At 34.2% G+C, this 19,144-nt stretch overlaps 1 protein-coding gene across 11 annotated transcripts in view; it reads left to right on the top strand.

The window, feature by feature from the left end:
* Positions 1-19,144, top strand: part of SLC4A7 (solute carrier family 4 member 7) — a 136,209-nt gene that overhangs the window by 95,185 nt on the left and 21,880 nt on the right. For 3 of the 11 annotated variants that reach the window (XM_061196442.1, XM_061196441.1, XM_061196434.1), the window contains 7 exons: positions 782-943; positions 1,090-1,341; positions 5,388-5,456; positions 6,845-7,018; positions 12,063-12,194; positions 14,479-14,576; positions 17,705-17,812. In XM_061196442.1, the coding sequence (XP_061052425.1) occupies positions 782-943; positions 1,090-1,341; positions 5,388-5,456; positions 6,845-7,018; positions 12,063-12,194; positions 14,479-14,576; positions 17,705-17,812 (995 nt within the window). The other 8 variants (XM_061196439.1, XM_061196443.1, XM_061196435.1 and 5 more) reach the window with 6 other exon arrangements.

Raw genomic sequence — 19,144 nt, 5'->3', positions numbered from 1 at the left:
CTGCTTTAGTACTGACCCTGACAAGATCACTAGTCTGTAGGCTCTCCTAAGCAGTTTAGTTTAGGAGTTGATCTAGTAGGTAGATTGATTTCACTTTATATGAAGTAGATAGGCGTGTGTTGAAAGGACACTCTACTTCACTTATCTATTCCTGCATAACAAACCTCCCAAAACGTCATACCTTTAAACGACAACACCTTTTTTGTTCATAAATCTGCGACAGTTGGGACTAGGCTTAGCTGGGTAGTGCTCTGGTCTCCTGGTTTGAGATCTTTTACGTGGCTGAAGTCTTTATTGCCTTGATGGGAGCATGTCTGGGAGCTTAGTTCAGACGGCTGAAGGAGCTGGGTAATTGCCTTCCACCCCTGTCTCATCACATTGTGTCTCATCCTCAAGAAAGCTTATCCAGGCTTACTCAGAGCTTAATCTCAGGGTTCCAAATGGGTTAGAGAAGAAGCAGCAGGGTCCCTTGAGATCAAGACTCAGAAATCACAGGGTTACTTTGGCCTTATTCGCAGGTTCAAGGGGAGGAAATAGACTCCCCTTCTAGGTGGAAAGAGTGGCTGAATCACGGGGACAAGAGACCTGCCTCTAGGGATGAGAAGAATTCCTATGGCTGTCTCTGCAAATAATTCACAATATATCCCAATATTTAATCCAGTCCTTTCCAGTCCCTTGGCATTTCTTGGGGTAGACATAGTCTGTGCTGTGGAAATTTTGTGCAGTAGGAGGAGGAAGCTTTTTTTTCTTTCCTTCTTTTAATCTTTAAATGTTTTAACAGCCTACTGATACAAATAGGGGCTGGATCATAAGCCCGTTGGGAGAAAATCCTTGGTGGACCTTATTAATAGCTGCTATTCCAGCTCTGCTTTGTACCATTCTCATCTTTATGGATCAACAAATTACAGCTGTAATCATAAACAGAAAGGAGCACAAGTTGAAGGTAATTTAAAAATTTTGTCCCAAGAATTGTTTCTTTGAGTTGGAGGTGGTAAAAATTAATTTCTTCACTCTTTATAAGTAGTATAGAGTTTTAACCTAAAAGAACAATATAGGCTTACAAATATTCATGTTTGTTTCACTTTTCAGAAAGGAGCTGGCTATCACCTTGACTTGCTCGTGGTTGGTGTTATGTTGGGAGTTTGCTCTGTCATGGGACTTCCATGGTTTGTGGCTGCAACAGTGTTGTCAATAAGTCATGTCAACAGCCTAAAAGTTGAATCTGAATGTTCTGCTCCAGGGGAACAACCCAAGTTTTTGGGAATTCGTGAACAGCGGGTTACAGGGCTAATGATTTTTATTCTAATGGGCCTGTCTGTGTTCATGACTTCAGTACTAAAGGTAAAAATCTCTTTATTGCAATGTTTTAAAATCTTCCTTTATCATAAAATTTACACTTGGTTGTGTGAAACATTAAAATATCTAAAATTAGTTTCATTTCCTAGAATTTACTTGGAAAATAATATTTTGGAATGGTGGTTAGTATAGTAGGCATCAGTGTTAGATTGTATCCTTTTAAAAAATAATGGAAAAGGGTAGTATTAAAGACTATAGAGTTTTGGAAGGAGTTAATCCATGGCTTAGTTATGATCTAAAAGAAGAATATACCAGAGGATTTTATAAGCACATTAGAGGAAGTAATATTGAAAGATAGATGAAACAGTTATTTGACCAAAATGTAAAAAATAATATTGCTGTTAATTGAATTAATTCATTCTTCCTGACAAAGAACGTATTAGTGAAATGAATGTATTAAATGAAATATAAGTAGTAGCACTCATTAGGAAAACAAAAAGAGCTAATACTATAAATGAAGCATGTAAGAAATTATACTTTATGATAAACGTCTTTTAGTCACATCTGATCTTTACTGTACACATTCTACCTAATCTAGTGATTTAATAAAAAACAATAACCATAGCAAACGTAGCTAAGTATCTAATCTTAAATTTTCTATTCATCATGGAAGAGCTCAACTTCATTTTTTTTGGTGTTTCAGTTATGTTTGTTGTAAAGAAAATTAATAAGTAAAAAGTTGTAAACTATTTATAAATTAGGGTACAAACGTGGAGTGTGTATGTGTGTGTGTGTTACATATTAACTAAAAAAATTGTAGTTAACACTAGAATTCTTTGGCCTCCTTTCATGGAGCCAATTAATTGACCAAATATTTGTTGAGTACTTTCTGTGCTATTAAGTACTAAGGCAACAATAATAAATAGGACACATTATTGTCTACTTTGAAAAACTTGGCAGTCTACTTGGTGAAACAGATAGGCAAATGGACAATTACTGCATAGTGGTGAGTATATTGTTAGAGGTGCTTAGGACAAGAGGAGAAATATGTAGTGCAGTCTTATGGGGATGCTGCGTCTCCTGATGAAGGTTGCCCTTTACATTTTTAAAGTAGTTCTAAAAATTTTTAAGTATTAACTGCATATAGGCAGAAAAATTCAAGTAGAATATCAAGAAAGCTCTAAAATAAAAAGTTAGTCTATTTTCTCTCACTTTCCAAAAGCAACTCTCCAGAGGTAAACTCTTTACTCCTTTGTTTTTCAAGTTATTTTGTTAGTTAACACCATTATAGATCTATATACTTTTGTAATTTTATTTTTCACTTTATTATCTTTAGACTGAATCTCTTTGCCTAAGACAGTGATTCTTAAAGTCTAGTCCAAGGACCTCTGGGAGTCCCTGACACTCTCTCCTGGGTCTGCAGGAGCCTCCCTTTCCCAGCTTTGTGACTGTGTTGAGGCCAGGTTGTCTTCATAGACTTTGGCCAGAACGATGTGTTGTAGCAGATTTAATTTAGGTGCAGATATGAGAGTGTAGCTGTCTTCTGTTAAGCCACCCACTAAAGAGATTTACAGAAATACAGAACAGCGCTATCCTTCTCACTTAATCTTATGTTCTTTGGAAATTATAGTTTTCCAGTAAAAATATGTTTTTTATATTAACTTGTAATAGGTTTATTATTATTTCAAAATGAGTTTAAAAATAACTATTGGGACTTCCCTGTTGGCGCAGTGGTTAAGAATCTGCCTGCCAATGCAGAGGACACGGGTTCGATCCCTGTTCTGGGAAGATCCCACATACTGTGGAGCAGCTAAGCCCGTGCACCACAACTACTGAGTCCGCGTGCTGCAACTACTGAAGCCCGTGCGCCTAGAGCCCGTGCTCTGCAACAAGAGAAGCCACTGCAATGAGAAGCCTGCACACTGCAACAAAGAGTAGTCCCTGCCCTCTGCAACTAGAGAAAGCCCGCGTGCAGCAACCCAACGCAGCCAAAAATAAATAAATAAAATAAAAAATAAAAAAACTATTTAAAATTTTTCTTTTAATTTCTAATATGGTGAATATCTATCTATTTCCCACATACCTATATACTTAAACTATTTATATACCTGTATCTATATATATCTATCTCTCTCCCTTTCTATATATATAGAATCCACATAAAAGTATTTGGGGGGAGGGTCCTCAGTACTTTTTAGGAGTATAAAGGGGTCCTGAGACCAAAAACTTGAGAGCCTCTGACCTAAGTTTATGTCTTTCATGAGGATTTACCCCAAACATCCCATTCTCCCTTTCATCAGTTGTTTTTGGTTGGCTGTGTTTTTAGTTTTATTATTATTGTAAAGGTTACCAACATTTACACTCTGTGCTTTTTCTGTAAGTTAAATTATAGCAATGTAAGCCCTCTGGGAACACGTAATCAGTATTATGATGAAATAAATATTCGCTGAGGATTAGGCAGTGTGATCAGCCTGCGTGGAGGCAGAAATAACCCTTATTTCCCCAAACTCCTACTGTTTCAGAATAATAGCCCAAGCCGCAAGACCTGAGAAGTTTTCTTAATATTTGTTGACTTCTCTTACTTAAAAAAAAGTACATATACAGGTTCCACTTTTTCTTGTATTTCTTTTTTGTATTGCTAAAGGAATTCCTTGAGTAATTTTTTCATGTCTGGTACCATAATTAGTAAACTTTCAGAGTTCTTGCATGTTTCAAAATTACCCTCTATGATTGATAGATGGATATTCATTTCAAGGTTCAAATTTATTTTTCTTTGAGTCTTAAAGTTATTGTTGCCTAGAGGTCAGTGGTTCTAGTAAGAGGTCTGATATCTATTTGGTTTTTGTGACTTCAGAAGCATCTTTTTCCTTTCTAGAAGCTACCAAAATGTCCTTTTTACTCTTAGAGTTTGGAAATTTCACTAGGATATTTAGGTAAATAGAGACTTTTAATTTACCTTGCTTCTCTCTCTGTGGGTCATTTTACTCTAGAAACTTGTGCCTTTAACTGTGGGAATGTTCTTCAGTTGTTTATTTCCTCTTCTCTATTTTCTCTTAGATATTTCTTCACTTTCAATTAGACAGATACTAGACTTTCCAGATATGTTGTTACATTCCTCTTCTCTACTCTCTCTCACTGTTAAAATTTCCTCCATTTTCCTTATCATTTTATTGATCTCTTTAGTCTTATCAAAATCATTGTTACAAAATTCTTTTAAATTATTTTGATAATTGTATCTTTAATTTCTGGGAGGTTTTTTTTTTTTCATTCTGGTTATTCATTTTTCGTAGCATTCTGAAGTTGCTTTATGGATTAAATATTTTCTTGAGATTCCCTGAGGATATTGATTAGATTTTTGATATGTTTTCTTTTCTCCCACGGTCCTTAGTTAAGGACATACGAGGTTGTTTAGTAGAGAATGAGTGTGATTCTCCTCTGGCTGTTAGGTCTTTTTTCCTTATAGGTCTCTCGCTTGGGTGAGTGCTGATTGTGGTGTTTGAATCAATGAATGGGGCCTGTTGCTGGCTTTCCTGTGGGATGCCTGGGCATGGACTAGGTAGGCAGTTTGGGATCCCCCTAACTGCAAAAGTAACAAGGACATTTTTTTTTGCGGGATGGTGTTTATTTATTATACGTATTCAGTAAATGGTATTGTATAGCAGTCACTGTAGTGGTAGTGATAGTAATAATAATGGCTAACACTTTTTGAGTGATTGATATGTACCATGTGCTTTTCTGAGTATTTTATGAGTTTGAAGTTTTTTCATCTTCAAGGCAATCTGATACAGAAACTAAAACAGAGAGGTTAAGGCTCAAGAAGAGGTTAACTGGGTTTTTAAGCCAAGTAGTCTGATTGTAGTGCCTGTGCTCTTAACCACGGAACACAGTCCCTTCTTAGGGGGAAACATGTAGATGGTGAATGATTCTTCAAGGAGGTTATTGTTTACTAGCATTTTTCTTTGTTATAGAAAAGTCTCATCACTGAAAGATCTTTTAACTCTATCTCATAGGCACTGACTATGTTTTTATGTATTTTTTATGTGAAATTGTTCTGGTAACATGGGTTCTAATTGTGGTCATTTTACTTACAGTTTATTCCAATGCCTGTTCTATATGGTGTTTTCCTTTATATGGGAGTTTCCTCATTAAAAGGAATCCAGGCAAGTCTTAAGCATTTAATAACTTTGTAAAAAACTTAAACATTTTATATTTGCAATGATTGTTTTTGTGATGGTAGTGATTTATTCTCTGATATTTTGGGGGCAGGTTAACTAGTGACTTCAAATCCACATTTTCCAAGTAATTATTGCTTACTGCACATTTTTTTTTTCCCCCCGAGAGTGAGATCATGAACTGTTATGTCCTTACCTATTTTTAATTGAAGCTAATGAAAGGTAACTATCAATGAAGACTAGTATAGTAAGAGGGAGGATCAAAAGGATTGGAATGGGGGAAAAGGGGCTGTTTCTGACATGTTAGAACAGCAGTTTCAGTTGCTTAAAAAGAAAATGTAGATATTAGTCTTCTATAACCGTGGTAATACCTGCCATTTGTATGGTGCAGTACAGCTTATAGAGCCTAGTATACAGATGATTTTCTGTGATCCTCAAAACAACTTTGGGATACGAAAGGAAGAAATACTAATTTTGTAAATCATGAAACAGAAATAGACTTACTGAAGGTTTTTAAGTAAGCAATGGAGCCAAGGCTAGAATCTAGTGTTTTCACTACTCTGTTTTGTCTTATTTATAGTATTTCTTGGGAAACAAGCTGATAGAATGAATTAGGATTTGTGTGAGTCCAGCCTTAGTGTAGAACGTGTAGCTGCTCAGGCAGGGTTGGCACCACTCACCCAGTCCCGGCCGTGAGCAGCGTGTGGTGCCGAGCTGCCGGCTTCCGGCTGCTGGGTATCTCAGACGCACCAGCGTTTTTTTTTTCAACACAGTCCAGTATCTACTCTCCAGTGGTCAAGAGATGATCTCATTAACTCAGTTGATTGTTTTACAACAATTCTGTGAGGTATGTAGGGCTGATCTTATTCCCGGTTTATAAATGAGGAAATTAAAGCTCAAAAGGACCAAGGAATTGGCTCATAGTTTCCTTTTCACTGGGTGAAAAATTAGTAATTGTTACCTCAGGTTATTTTCATAAAATTGGTAATGTTAGACTTAGAAAGTACCTTGGGAGATTGTTACTCTTTTATTTTACATATTAGAAAACAAGGTCAGAGAGATTAAATGACTTGTGCATTTGATTATAGCAGATAAATTTACCGAAATATTTTAATTCCCCAATTTAAAACATTTTGACTTGAGTTTTCTGATTAATGATTTACATTTGTTTAAGTGGTTGCCTTGATTTTTTTTTTGTCCTCCTTGGATTAAGATGTTGTAAACTGAAACATTCTCCTGTGTTATCATGGCATATCAGGGAAGTTAGAGTTTAAATCACAAAACTCTAAAGTAGAATACAGTTTCTTTTCCTAAGTAGCAGAAATGAAATTTTTGTTGAAAGCTTTTTCTTGTTTTGCTTTCCATTCGATATCCAGTTTTTTGACCGTATAAAATTATTTGGAATGCCCGCTAAGCACCAGCCCGACCTGATTTACCTCCGCTACGTGCCCCTCTGGAAGGTGCACGTCTTCACAGTCGTCCAGCTCACCTGTCTGATCCTCTTGTGGGTGATAAAAGCTTCGGCTGCTGCAGTAGTTTTTCCCATGATGGTAAGGTTTTTTTTTTTCAGACTTTATCAGTAATTAATAACATTTTTGTGTGTTTTGGTAGTACTTATCTTACTAATATTTATAATTGACTTTGAGAAAAGGATTTTAAGCACCTTAGGTGTTTTGAAATGTGAATTAGCCCTTTCTAGCTATGAAACCAATAGTTTTCAAAATTGAATTTGCTTGTCATTTTCTAATTTTGGTTTGTTTTTGATTTTTAGTCCTTGGGTATAGAACACTGTTCTGTATTTTTAAACAACTTCAGAGTTTAGGACGTTTATGAAGCAAATATGATAGCCTAACTTAAAAAGCAGAGCAACCAGAGCAACATGGTTCTTTAATAGGCTATTTCAATACATCTTTTTCAGAAATTAATAGATCTAGAAGTCAAAAAGTAATAAAGATTATAGATGATATTAATAATTCATTACATTATCATATAATTTAATAATTATTCATAATTTAATCATTAAATTATCACATTTCAAAATTGCATTTTGCAAATAGGGAATATTCATCCTTTGTAAATATTATGCAAAAGTTGCTTTATGTACATGGCCACAAAGAAAATCTTTAAAAATTAAAAAGTTGAGAAAATTATACAATTAATATCCCCTGATCACAAATAAATTAAATTACAAATGAATAGTGAAAAGTCACTAAAAAATATTCAGTATTTAGAAATTAAATTCTGAAATAAGCCCTGGGTGGAAAACTGAGTTAAAAAAACCATTGTGGAGATACTGAAATGAATAACTTTTTATCTATGAGATAGAGCTAAAGTTATACTCGTAGGAAAATGTGTACCCTTCGTTGCCCTTATTTTTTCAAGAAGACTTAAAATAAATGCAACCAAGTTTTTTATTTGTAAAGATCAATAATGGATAAACTCATTAGTAAAGAAGAACATGAGAGAGCAAAATATACAAGATTAAGAAAGAGAAAAGATACATAATAACCACAGCTATGGAAGAGATTTGAGGGGTTTTAAGAAAACAGTATGTGAATCTATAGCAGTAAATATGAACATCTAGAGTAGAGGTCAATAAACTTTTTTATGTAAAGGGTCAGATAGTAAATATTTTCGGCTTTGTAGGCCACTAGAATATTATACAGACACTTATATAACGAGAGAAGTTTCCACAATTTTTTATTGATAAAATTCAAAATAATTGTACGGTTTTAGTTTTTTTTTTTTTTAATGAAAGACTGCTGATGAGAAGAATGGAAATTTTTCACTTAGGACAATATTTCACTTAATTGGAGTTAAAAGTTTACTGTTCCTCTCATCAAATCAGTTCTAAATGTTCATCTGTAAAAGCTAGTCTTAGCTCACAAGCCATACAAAACAGGTGGTGGAACGGATTTATCCCAGGGGCTTGTGGTTTGCCTACCCCTGATGTAGAGGAAAAAGCTCACTATTTACTACTGTTATTTGATATGAATTGAAAGTTCTAACTGTGATGTGAGATAAGAGTAATATAATAATTGGTATAAAGAGAAGATAACATTATTTGTTGGTAATGTGATTGTATACCTATTAACCCAAATGACTCAAAAAAGACTAAAATCTCTAATAGAATTAATTAGAATTTTGTTAGGGTGGCTGGATACAAGAAAACATGAAAATTAGTATGCAGGCTCTATCTTAGTAATAATGCTAAAAATTGAAATGAAAAAAAATTTATTCACAATAGTGGCCAAACACTATAAAATAGTTAATAAATTTAAAAGGAAAAACCTATTTAAAGAAAAAAAACTTTATAATAATATTTGTATTAGTTTCTTAGGGCTGCTATAACAAAGTATCACAAACTCGTTGGCTTAAAGCAACAGAAATTTGTGCCACAGTTCTGGAGGCCGGAAGTCAGAAATCAAGGTTTGGACAGGGCCCTGCTCCCTCCAGAACCTGCAGGGGAATCCTTCTTTGCCTCCTTCTAGGTTTTGCTGACAGTCTTTGGCATTCCCTTGGCTTGCAGCTGCATAGCTCCAATGTGCCTTTGTGGTTGCTTGTGTTCTCCATGTGTGTCATTGTGTCTTCACGTGACCATTTTAGGAGGACACCAGACACACGGCATGAGGAGCCTATTCTCTCCAGTATGACCTGTTCTTAATTAATGACATCTGCAACAATCCTGCTTCCAAATAAAGTCATATTATGAGGTATTAGGGGCTGGGACTTAAATATTTTCACGGGAGACACAAGTCAACCCTTAACAATATTGAAGGACATAAAATTAAGACCTGAACAGATAGAAATATATACCATGTTCTTTGTTTTGCATACTTAGTATTATAAAAATGTCACTTCCAAGTATGAAGCCTACTAGTTTTATTTGCATGTGTGTTTGTATGGGGGTGGGGGTTGGTATCAGTGTGAACTGGGTAATTTTAAAGTTTATAGAGAAAAATAGATACCAGAGCCACAACAACATGGATGGTAGAAATATTCTGTGTCTTACTGGGGTGTGGTTTACAAGAGTACATGTATTTTTCAAGAGCATTAAACTCTACACCTGATTTTTTTTATTTACTATATTTAAATTGTATATTAATGAAAAGATAAAGATATAATAAATACCAGAGAATAACAAAACAAAGATAATTATAATTCAGAATTCCTGGTTGGGTCCGGGGGTGAGGGGCTTCACTGTTCCTGTGCTAATACCATAGTGTTTTGATAACTGAATATTTACAAATTGCTGTCAAGTCAGCATAGCTAATACAGTATGAAATTGGCATAGGAATTGACAAAGAGATCAGAAAAACAGACTAATGAGTCCAGAAATTTGTAAGAATATATGAGAATTTACCACCTGAATAACATAAGCGGATTATTTCATTAAAGGCGGTAATTCATTTAAATGGGAAAATTTAGTATATAGTGTTAGAAGATTTGACTGCATACTGGGAGCTAAATAAAGTTGCTATCTTATATTCAGAAAGAAATAATAAATCAATTCAGGATTTAAATGTTAAAATGAATTGTAGTAGAAAATCTTGAAGATTATTTGTATAATCCAGTGATTGAAGGTAATTTTTCAAAGAAGGTAGAGAAATCCAACAGTAAAAGAAAGATGATATATTTGACCACATGATAATTGTTTTGTATGTCCTTATTAAAATCAGATTGTGAACTGGGAGAAAATATTTGTAACATATAAGACAGATAAAGTGTTTCTGTCCAAACCACACAGAACTTTTAGGAATTCATGAACAGAAGTCAATTGAAAAAACAGGCAAAAGACAGGAAATAGTGAAAACAGAAGATGGAAAACATAGTTAGAACACTGACATAAATCGCAGCAATGTCTATTTGGATCCACCTCCTAGAGTAATGAAAATAAAAGCCAAAATAAACAGATGGGACCTAATCAAACTTATGAGTTTTTAACAGCAAAGGAAAGCATAAACAAAATGAAAAGACAGCCCACAGAATGGGAGAAAATATTTGCGAACTATGTGACTGACAGGGATTAATCTCCAAAGTACAAAAACAGCTCATGCAGCTCAATATCAAAAAAACAAACAACCCAGAACATCTAAATAGACATTTCTACAAAGAAGACATACAGATGGCCATAAAGCACATGAAAAGCTGCTCAACATCGCTAATTATTAGAGAAATGCAAATCAGAACTACAGTGAGGTATCACCTCACACTGGTCAGAATGGCCATCATCAAAAAGTCTCCAAACAGTAAATGCTGGAGAGGGTGTGGAGAAAAGGGAACCCTCCTACAGTGTTGGTGGGAATGTAAATTGGTTCAGCCACTATGGAGAATAGTATGGAGGTTCCTCAGAACCTCCTTTAGGCTCTAACTAAAAATAGAGCTGCTACCATATGATCCAGCAATCCCACTCCTGGGCATGTATCCAGAGAAAACCATAATTCAAAAAATACATGCACCCCAGTATTCATTGCAGCACTATATAATGGCCAAGACATGGAAGCAACCTAAATGTCCATCAACAGATGAATGGATAAAGATGATGTGGTACTTATATATACAATGGAATGTTACTCAGCCATAAAAAAGAATGAAATAATGCCATTTGCAGCAACATGGTTGGAACTAGAGATTATCATACTAAGTGAAGTAAGTCAGATAGAGAAAGTCAAATATCATATGATACCACTTATATGTGGAATCTAAAAAAAAAATGATACAAAGGAACTTCTTTACAAAACAGAAACAGACTCACAGACATAGAAAACAAACATACGGTTACCAAAGAGGAAAGGTGGTGGGGAGGGATATATTAGGAGTTTGGGATTAACATATACACACTACTATTGTATATATAAAAGGTAATCCACAAGGACCTATTGTATAGCACAGGGAACTCTACTCAATATTCTGTAATAACCTCTGTGGGAGAAGAATCTGAAAAAGAATATAGATATATGTATATGTATAACTGCATCACTTTGCTGTACACCTGAAACTAACACAACATTGTGAATCAACTATACTCCAATATAAAATAAAATTTTTTTTAAATAAAGTAAAAAAAAAACAGAAGAGGAAATCCAAATGTCCAGTGAACATTTGAAAACATCTTCAACCTTAGCAGCAGTTAAAGAAAAGCAAATTAAAGAATAATGTGTCTTTTTCACAAATATAATTTGAAAGTTAAAACCTAATGCTGGAAAATGGGTTCTCTAATGCATTGCTGAAGAGATTTTTAAAAATTATATCTACTTAAATAATGTACATAATGTAAAGTCATCATAAAAATTAATAATCATGTTTGTGAAGACACTCATCATGCTTAATCTGCTTTATAGTTCTATGCAGAGTTCAAGGGATTTATATAGGAAAAGGCTAAAAATGTCATTTCCTTTATGTCTTTGAGCAGAAAGTTGAAAAATATAAATAGGTGACTCAGTTTCTTTGGAATAAGATGGTGTATGAAATCATTTTAAAATAAAATATGTGAAGTACTTTTCAATTTACGATTTAATAAATACTTTTTCTCCAAGTGATATAATTTGTATATTTTTAGATGTTACTTAATATTCTCTCCATCACTTTTTAAAGGTTCTTGCGTTAGTCTTTGTACGCAAACTCATGGATCTGTGTTTCACAAAGAGAGAGCTTAGTTGGCTTGATGATCTCATGCCAGAAAGTAAGAAAAAGAAAGAAGACGACAAAAAGAAAAAAGAGAAAGAGGTAAAAAAAGAATTTTAAATACACACTATTCACTTATTGTTTAATATTTTGTACCAAGTAGCAAGCACTATTACAGTCACTTTGATGGAATCAACTCCTTCAGTCCTCCTAAGAACCTTATTATTATAAAGTGTAGGTACTTTTATTATCCCCAATTTACAAATGAGGAAACAGAGAGAGAGAGAGAGAGGTTAGTAGGTAGTTTGTCCTAAACACAGGCTCTTACCCATTTTACCAACTTGCCTTTAGCCCTTACACAAAAATACTTAAAAAAAAATTACATATCATGTGTATACTAAATCAACAGAAGAATTTACCAGTATTAAAACATAGGTAACGCAAAATAATTCTACATCATAGTCTTCCATCTAATATAACCTTAAATGTACATAAGTACATTTTAGCATACATTTTAATTTTAACAGCATTTTAATAATCTGGCATATATTGGGTTGGCCAAAAAGTTTGTTTGGGTTTTTCCATAACATCTTATGGAAATGAACTTTTTGACCAACCCAGTGTAAGGACAAAAAGGACTTTAAGTAAATATCTTTTTACAGAAAGTATAGTAAAACTTTAGTTTTTATATTCAATATTATGTACCCTTAGTTGATTTGTATACTGAGATTTACATGAATACTCTTTTCTGAATTTGATTTTTTTAAAATAACCAGCTCAATACTATAACCTAGTAAGAAGGACAAATAAATACTTGAGTATGTAGCATAGATGATTTTGTTGATTTTAATGCCTCACTTAGTTTTCCCATTCAGAATATTGTTTGAAAATCAAAGATAAGAAGATATACATTTTTAAAAGTTGTGGTCCTATTTAAATAGATCTCAAAATTGCTGGGTTTTTTTTTCTAATTTTTGAGGGAAATCAGCATAGTTTATAATTTAAAATGTATTAATTTATAACTTATATTGCATAGTTATTATGGAAAAACATTTATTAAAGTTTTGCAGACAAATGCGTTTAGGGCTTGTTGGCATTTTTTCATGGTTTCGATTGATTTTTCAGTGCTGATTTATGGCAAAATTACTGGTTGTGTATTTACTTTTCAACAAAAATTTTGACTTTTTAATTAGGACACTAATTAAAACATTTGAATTGAGTCTCCAAAATTTTTAAGAGCTTTGTTTCCTTCAAAGCGATATATGTATGTAAATGTTTATGAACTTGATGATTTTCAAATAGGATATAATCTGTTTATAAAATACTTAGGTAAAATTGCTTGCTTATTCCTGTATCAGGGAGAATAAGGTTATTTGCATATCACAAAACAAAAGTAAAGCTGGCTTAAACGCAAGAGCTTATTTTCTCCTATAAAAGGAATCTTGAAAGTAAGTGATCTGGTGTGATGGCTCCACAAAGTTATCAGGAACTCTGCTGCTTTTCTCCCAGCTCGGCATAGACTTTCCATCCTCAGAATCCCCTGATGGGTCAGAAGGGCTGCTGAGTTTGAGCTGTCATGTCAGCATCAGAGACAGCAGGAGGTAGACCGTGGGCAGCTCCACCCTGCCATCCAGAAATGGCATCCAGGAATTTCCACTGGCACCACACTGAGTTACAAGGAGTGCTGGGAAATTTAGTTTAGGTTTTATTTTTTTATCTTTTATTATTTTTGTTAAAACTGGGTGCATCACCACCCCCAAGTACTGGGATTTCTATCAGTAAGACAGAGGAGAGAATGCTCTTTCTGTCTCTCCTGTACTGCCCACCCTCTGCATTATAATTGTGTCATGATTTTGGCTGTTTCTTAGCTAAGGTGTTCTCAACCTGGGGTGACTTTCTGATGGTCAAAAAGGGGCTGCTACTGGCATCTAGTGGCCTGCTGAACATCCTGCATACACAGGACTGCCTCCCAGACAAAGAATTGTTTGGCTCTAAATGTCAGTATTGCTGAGATTGAGAAACCCTGCCTTATCCAAGTGAGGTTTTGCTTATACTTTAATGAGAGTTATGAGGTTTCACAAAATTTTGTTGCTCATTGTATGCCTGTGTAATAATTGATAATAAAATTTATGTAGCTAAATTGATATTTAAACAGTATCAGTGATTAACTGATAGAGGTGAAAGTTACAACCTCTTAAAATTAATCTTTACAAGTGGTTGTTTTCATCTTGTGCTACAAGTATGTGTTCATGGAAAAATTTTCAGTCATGGCAGATTAAATAATATTGTCAGTTTGGTTTTCTGATTCTTTAAGATATTAATATATTAATTGGTCCTCCTGGAAATATTCTGGGAAAAGTAATCTCTTCATGTATGTGCTTTAAAGGAAGCTGAGAGAATGCTTCAAGCTGGTGAAGATACTGTGCATCTTCCATTTGAAGGGGGAAGCCTCTTGCAGATTCCAGTTAAGGCGCTAAAATACAGGTGAGATGCAGCTTCATCCTTTAAAATGTGCTTCATTTACATGTCAGATGCATGAATAAGCCATGCAATGTTTCTTTAAAGTCGTGTTACCTGTTTTTTTTTAAAAGATGACAAATACTGCATCTGACATGTGGGCTAAAGGAGGGCTTCTGCAGGTGGAAAAGAAAGTCACTGGCTCATCCCCCTTCTCGCTTGCAGGAAGGAGTGAAGGAGACCTTGGCATCCATGCCAAGCAGAGATTGTCTTGTCGTTCATCACTCCTTCTGTTTCAGTGAAGTTTAAAATCAGTCTTAGAATATTCCCATTCTCTCAGTAGTACAGCTTTTTTTTTTTCTGCCTTTCATTATGGCTGGGGTTGGTGTATGCTGGAAAATAAACATTTGTAATCCATTTTTTGATAACCTGTGACAATGTGACTATGTTTAGAGGCCCTAGAACTCTCCTGCGGTTTCCAAAGGTGTGATTTGACCATTGGCAGTGAGGGCTCATACTAGGGGAAAATTAATGTTTCATATATAGTTTATCACGTATGATTTTGGTGATTTATATTTGAATCTAAGAACTAAATATAGAGGTTGGGAAATGTAAGCTTTTTTGTAGATTAAAAACCTCTATTATTTATGTACACACCTGATTCTTCTACACATTTATTCTATTTATGACTGGCCATTTATAGAAGAAAGATCTGTTTTAGAATATATATACGTTCCTTCCTTGACCAGTTAATGGAAAATGTTTGTTGATATTTAATTATCTTGCTTCAACCTTTTTTCATTTTTAACTTATCTTTATAGTTTTTATAAGGGCACATTTGGACTTGTACATGTTGATTAGTTTTGATAAATGAATTCACAAGTAATTTTTCTCTAATACTTTTTATCATTGGTATTATTAACTTTTATCATTGGTATTATTCTTTGTCACCTTTATCATTGGTATTATTCTTTGTCACCTTTCATGATTTTCCTTCAAATTTGTATATACCTAAAATTAAATGTCAAGTATAGACGTTTTGATATATCCAAATAGAGTGCTCTGCTTCTCTAGATTCTGTAAATGTTTGTTAAATGAATAAATGTATTGACTTTGTTGCTAAAAAGAGTATAGGGGGGCTTCCCTGGTGGCGCAGTGGTTGAGAATCTGCCTGCCAATGCAGGGGACACGAGTTCGAGCCCTGGTCTGGCAAGATCCCACATGCCGCGGAGCGACTGGGCCCGTGAGCCACAGTTGCTGAGCCTGCGCTTCTGGAGCCTGTGCTCCGCAACAAGAGAGGCCGCAATAGTGAGAGGCCCGCACGCCGCGATGAAGAGTGGCCCCCCGCTTGCCGCAACTAGAGAAAGCCCTCACACAGAAACGAAGACCCAACACAGCCATAAATAAATAAATAAATAAATAAATAAAAATTAAAAAAAATCTTTAAAAAAAAAAGAGTATAGGAACTGCCGTGATAGTTACTGGTGACTCACCAGTTTGCTGAGGTTGTTTGCCACTTATTTTCTGCAGGTCCTTCATTATCTCTTCCTCACAGTGATTACACTTGGATCTTGACAAATTTAAATGGAGTCCATGCTTACACTGTCTAATATTTAACAAAAAGAATGGGTATATATATATTTACTTTTGTCTTTTAAATGATGACGTGAACCATGATTAATGTCATTTGGATTAAAACTTGAACATCCAGAATGCCAGGAACTGGCTGACCTGTTTATTTGCCAGAATTTTAAATCTTAAGTAGCTTTGGATTACTTGCCATGAAAATGGAGTGAGATAACATATGAAAGCATCTGGAAACTGTAAAGTCCTATAAAATATGAAAATAATTTAACATAGACAAAATTTTTCCCATCTAGTTTTATTTTGGGGAAAAACAAAATGTATACTTTCTTCAAAAAAGGTCTCAATTTCTATAACGGGAAAGTTCTTGCATAGAGAAGATCATTTAGAAGCTAGAAAGTGCTTCAAGAACTTCTCTCTTCAGTTATTTGAAGTTGGCAACTGAGCAAAAAAACGTTTTCTTGGGGTAGACAGGGTTTCAAGTTGGATGGCTCTGCCATGGTGAATTTGGGTGTCCAAATTTGTGCACTTTTAAAAACTTCACTTGGTGAAGCAGCCATTCCTAGAGAGTCTCCAGTGGCCGCGTCACTCTTTACTGCAGTCTTACATCATAAACGACATGCAGATTTAAAGTGTGAACAGATGACTGCTCTTTAGTCATTTATAACCTGGCTGCCAGCACATTGTTAATTTAACATCTTATTTGACATTTGTATTTGTCGCTTGTTTGCATGAAATGCTTTCCTTTTGGTGAAGAAAAAGGACTTGCAAATATATTCCTGTTAACTTCCTAGTACTTTCATGTTACTCCAAACTGACAACCTTGAGCCCAAAATTATTATGGATATCTTCATTATTGGATTTGGGGTCTTGAGGTAATTTTTGCAGTATTTCACAGAGACATGGAATGGTTACATTTGTTTCTCATAATGAAAGGACAGTATTTGGATTTTGATAAATTTTATATAGTAACACCTTCATACTAAAAATATTACTGATATGGTAATACCAGCTAAAAGCAGTACTTATAAACCTTTTTTGTGTGTTATCTGTTGAAGTATTTTAATTTCTAATTTTAAAGTGTCCCATTTCCCAGAATTCTTTTTAATGATTTTTAAAAGCTATGAAAAAAATTTTTTTAATCCTAATTGTAATTTTTCTTTACATACTTTGGATAGTTGTTTGCTGCAATTGAAATTCGTGCAGATTATAAAAGTTTTCTAACTGACTTGAGGCTGTATCACTTTTTATATTTATAAGCACATTAATATATTCCTTTATGTTATTTCAATAGTATACTTATAGCCAAGATAATCAACTTTGGGCATCATTGCCAATTTAATTAGTCTCATTGCTAGTTTTGATTATAAAGAAAGATGCAATTCCCCTTGAGACCTTTATAATAGAACTCCAAAATACTGCTATCTTGCTAGATCTTGGTTTAAGTGCATGACAAAGAGTTTTCTCAATTTTAAGTTGATGAAAGCAAGTATGATATAGATAATAGGAATGACAATATTAATGCTTTTGCAAGTACTGAATACTAACCAGAAAGTGTATTTGTTCTTCAGTGTTGATCCCTCAGTTGTTAACATATCAGATGAAATGGCCAAAACTGCACAGTGGAAGGCACTGTCCATGAATACTGAGAATGCCAAAGTAACCAGATCTAACACGAGGTAGCTGTAATGATTTATGCATTTTCTAACTAAGCCAACTTTCAGTTTACTTATGGATAGCTATTCAGGAAAACCATTAAATTTAACTCAGTTTACATGTTTATATTCTCTTTACTTAACAAAACCAACCTTTTTTTCTTCCTCTTTTTCTTCCTTCTTCCTTTCATCTATCCATCATTCCACTGTATACTGGAAGCAGATATAGGTGCTGATTGTTTTGTTATTTTTTAAATTTATAGTTTCCTATTTCAAAAAAATTGTTTTGTAATAAAAATGAATATATACATATGGAATAAATATATAAAAGATCAGAAACCATATAAAGAAAGATAATTACTAGGGATTGAATACTAAAATAGAATACTACCTCAATCATGCTTTCTGATGGTCCAAAAAAAAAGACTTTCTTTTGTTTTGCTTTGTTTCAGCCTACTATTTCTTCGGTGAGGTAAACATTTTCCTAGAAGATATTTGTAAGAAATTTAATCCATGGGTGTAAAGGCCATTCAGTTTTATAATGGACCATGTATTACACAACTGTTTCATAACCCCTTCCTTATATTTCTTGTTATGTAATAACCCTTTTTTCTTTCTTTCCCACTCACTTCAAGACCTAAACCTCAGGAATTCTGGCTTGATAATGATTAGTACATTGATCCCTTAGGTCTCTGGAGAAGTTAGGTATTATCCTGTAGAGTACTCAGTCATTCATAGTCAACAAATATTTTTTTTGTTGTACACTTTGTGCCAGATGCTGTGTTGGGTGTCAGTATATTCTGCTTGGGTGTCAAAAATTAAAACTTTTCCAGGCAAGCAATCACATAGCTATTTCTGTTTAGTTATTGTCTTTCTGGCAACTGTCTTTTGATAATGATTGATTAGGTTTTTCTCCAAGATATCTTTCCCTACCTCCTTTTAGAACCTTGCTCCTACTTAATCTCAGTTATCAACTCTTTTGGCTTTTCTCTCATCATTTCTTGAGTTTTAATTCTCTAAGCTAGACTGTTTCCTTCACTTCTATCTTTGATCTCAAAAGTTTTTAAGTTAAACTTTTTGTCATTTTGGATTATTTCATGCAGCCAGAATTTCACTAGATACTCTTTTTACTCTTAGTAATTTTTCACACCTTGTCAGCACCCCTGGCCCAGAATGTTAGTATAGTTAGGATAAATAGAAAGACCTTACAGTAGTAGTATTTTGTCTTTTATACTTCTGCCTTTCATTCAGGTTGCCCCTCAATTCAAAATCACATGGGAAGAAAGGGAATGTTTTGTTACATTGTTGAACAGAAAAATGTTTGGGTTATCTTCCTTCAGTTTTGTCTGGAGAAGG

This window comes from Eubalaena glacialis, chromosome 7 (assembly GCF_028564815.1).
Source record: "Eubalaena glacialis isolate mEubGla1 chromosome 7, mEubGla1.1.hap2.+ XY, whole genome shotgun sequence".
NCBI classification, from domain to species: domain Eukaryota; kingdom Metazoa; phylum Chordata; class Mammalia; order Artiodactyla; family Balaenidae; genus Eubalaena; species Eubalaena glacialis.
This window is presented reverse-complemented; position numbering and strand designations above follow the sequence as displayed.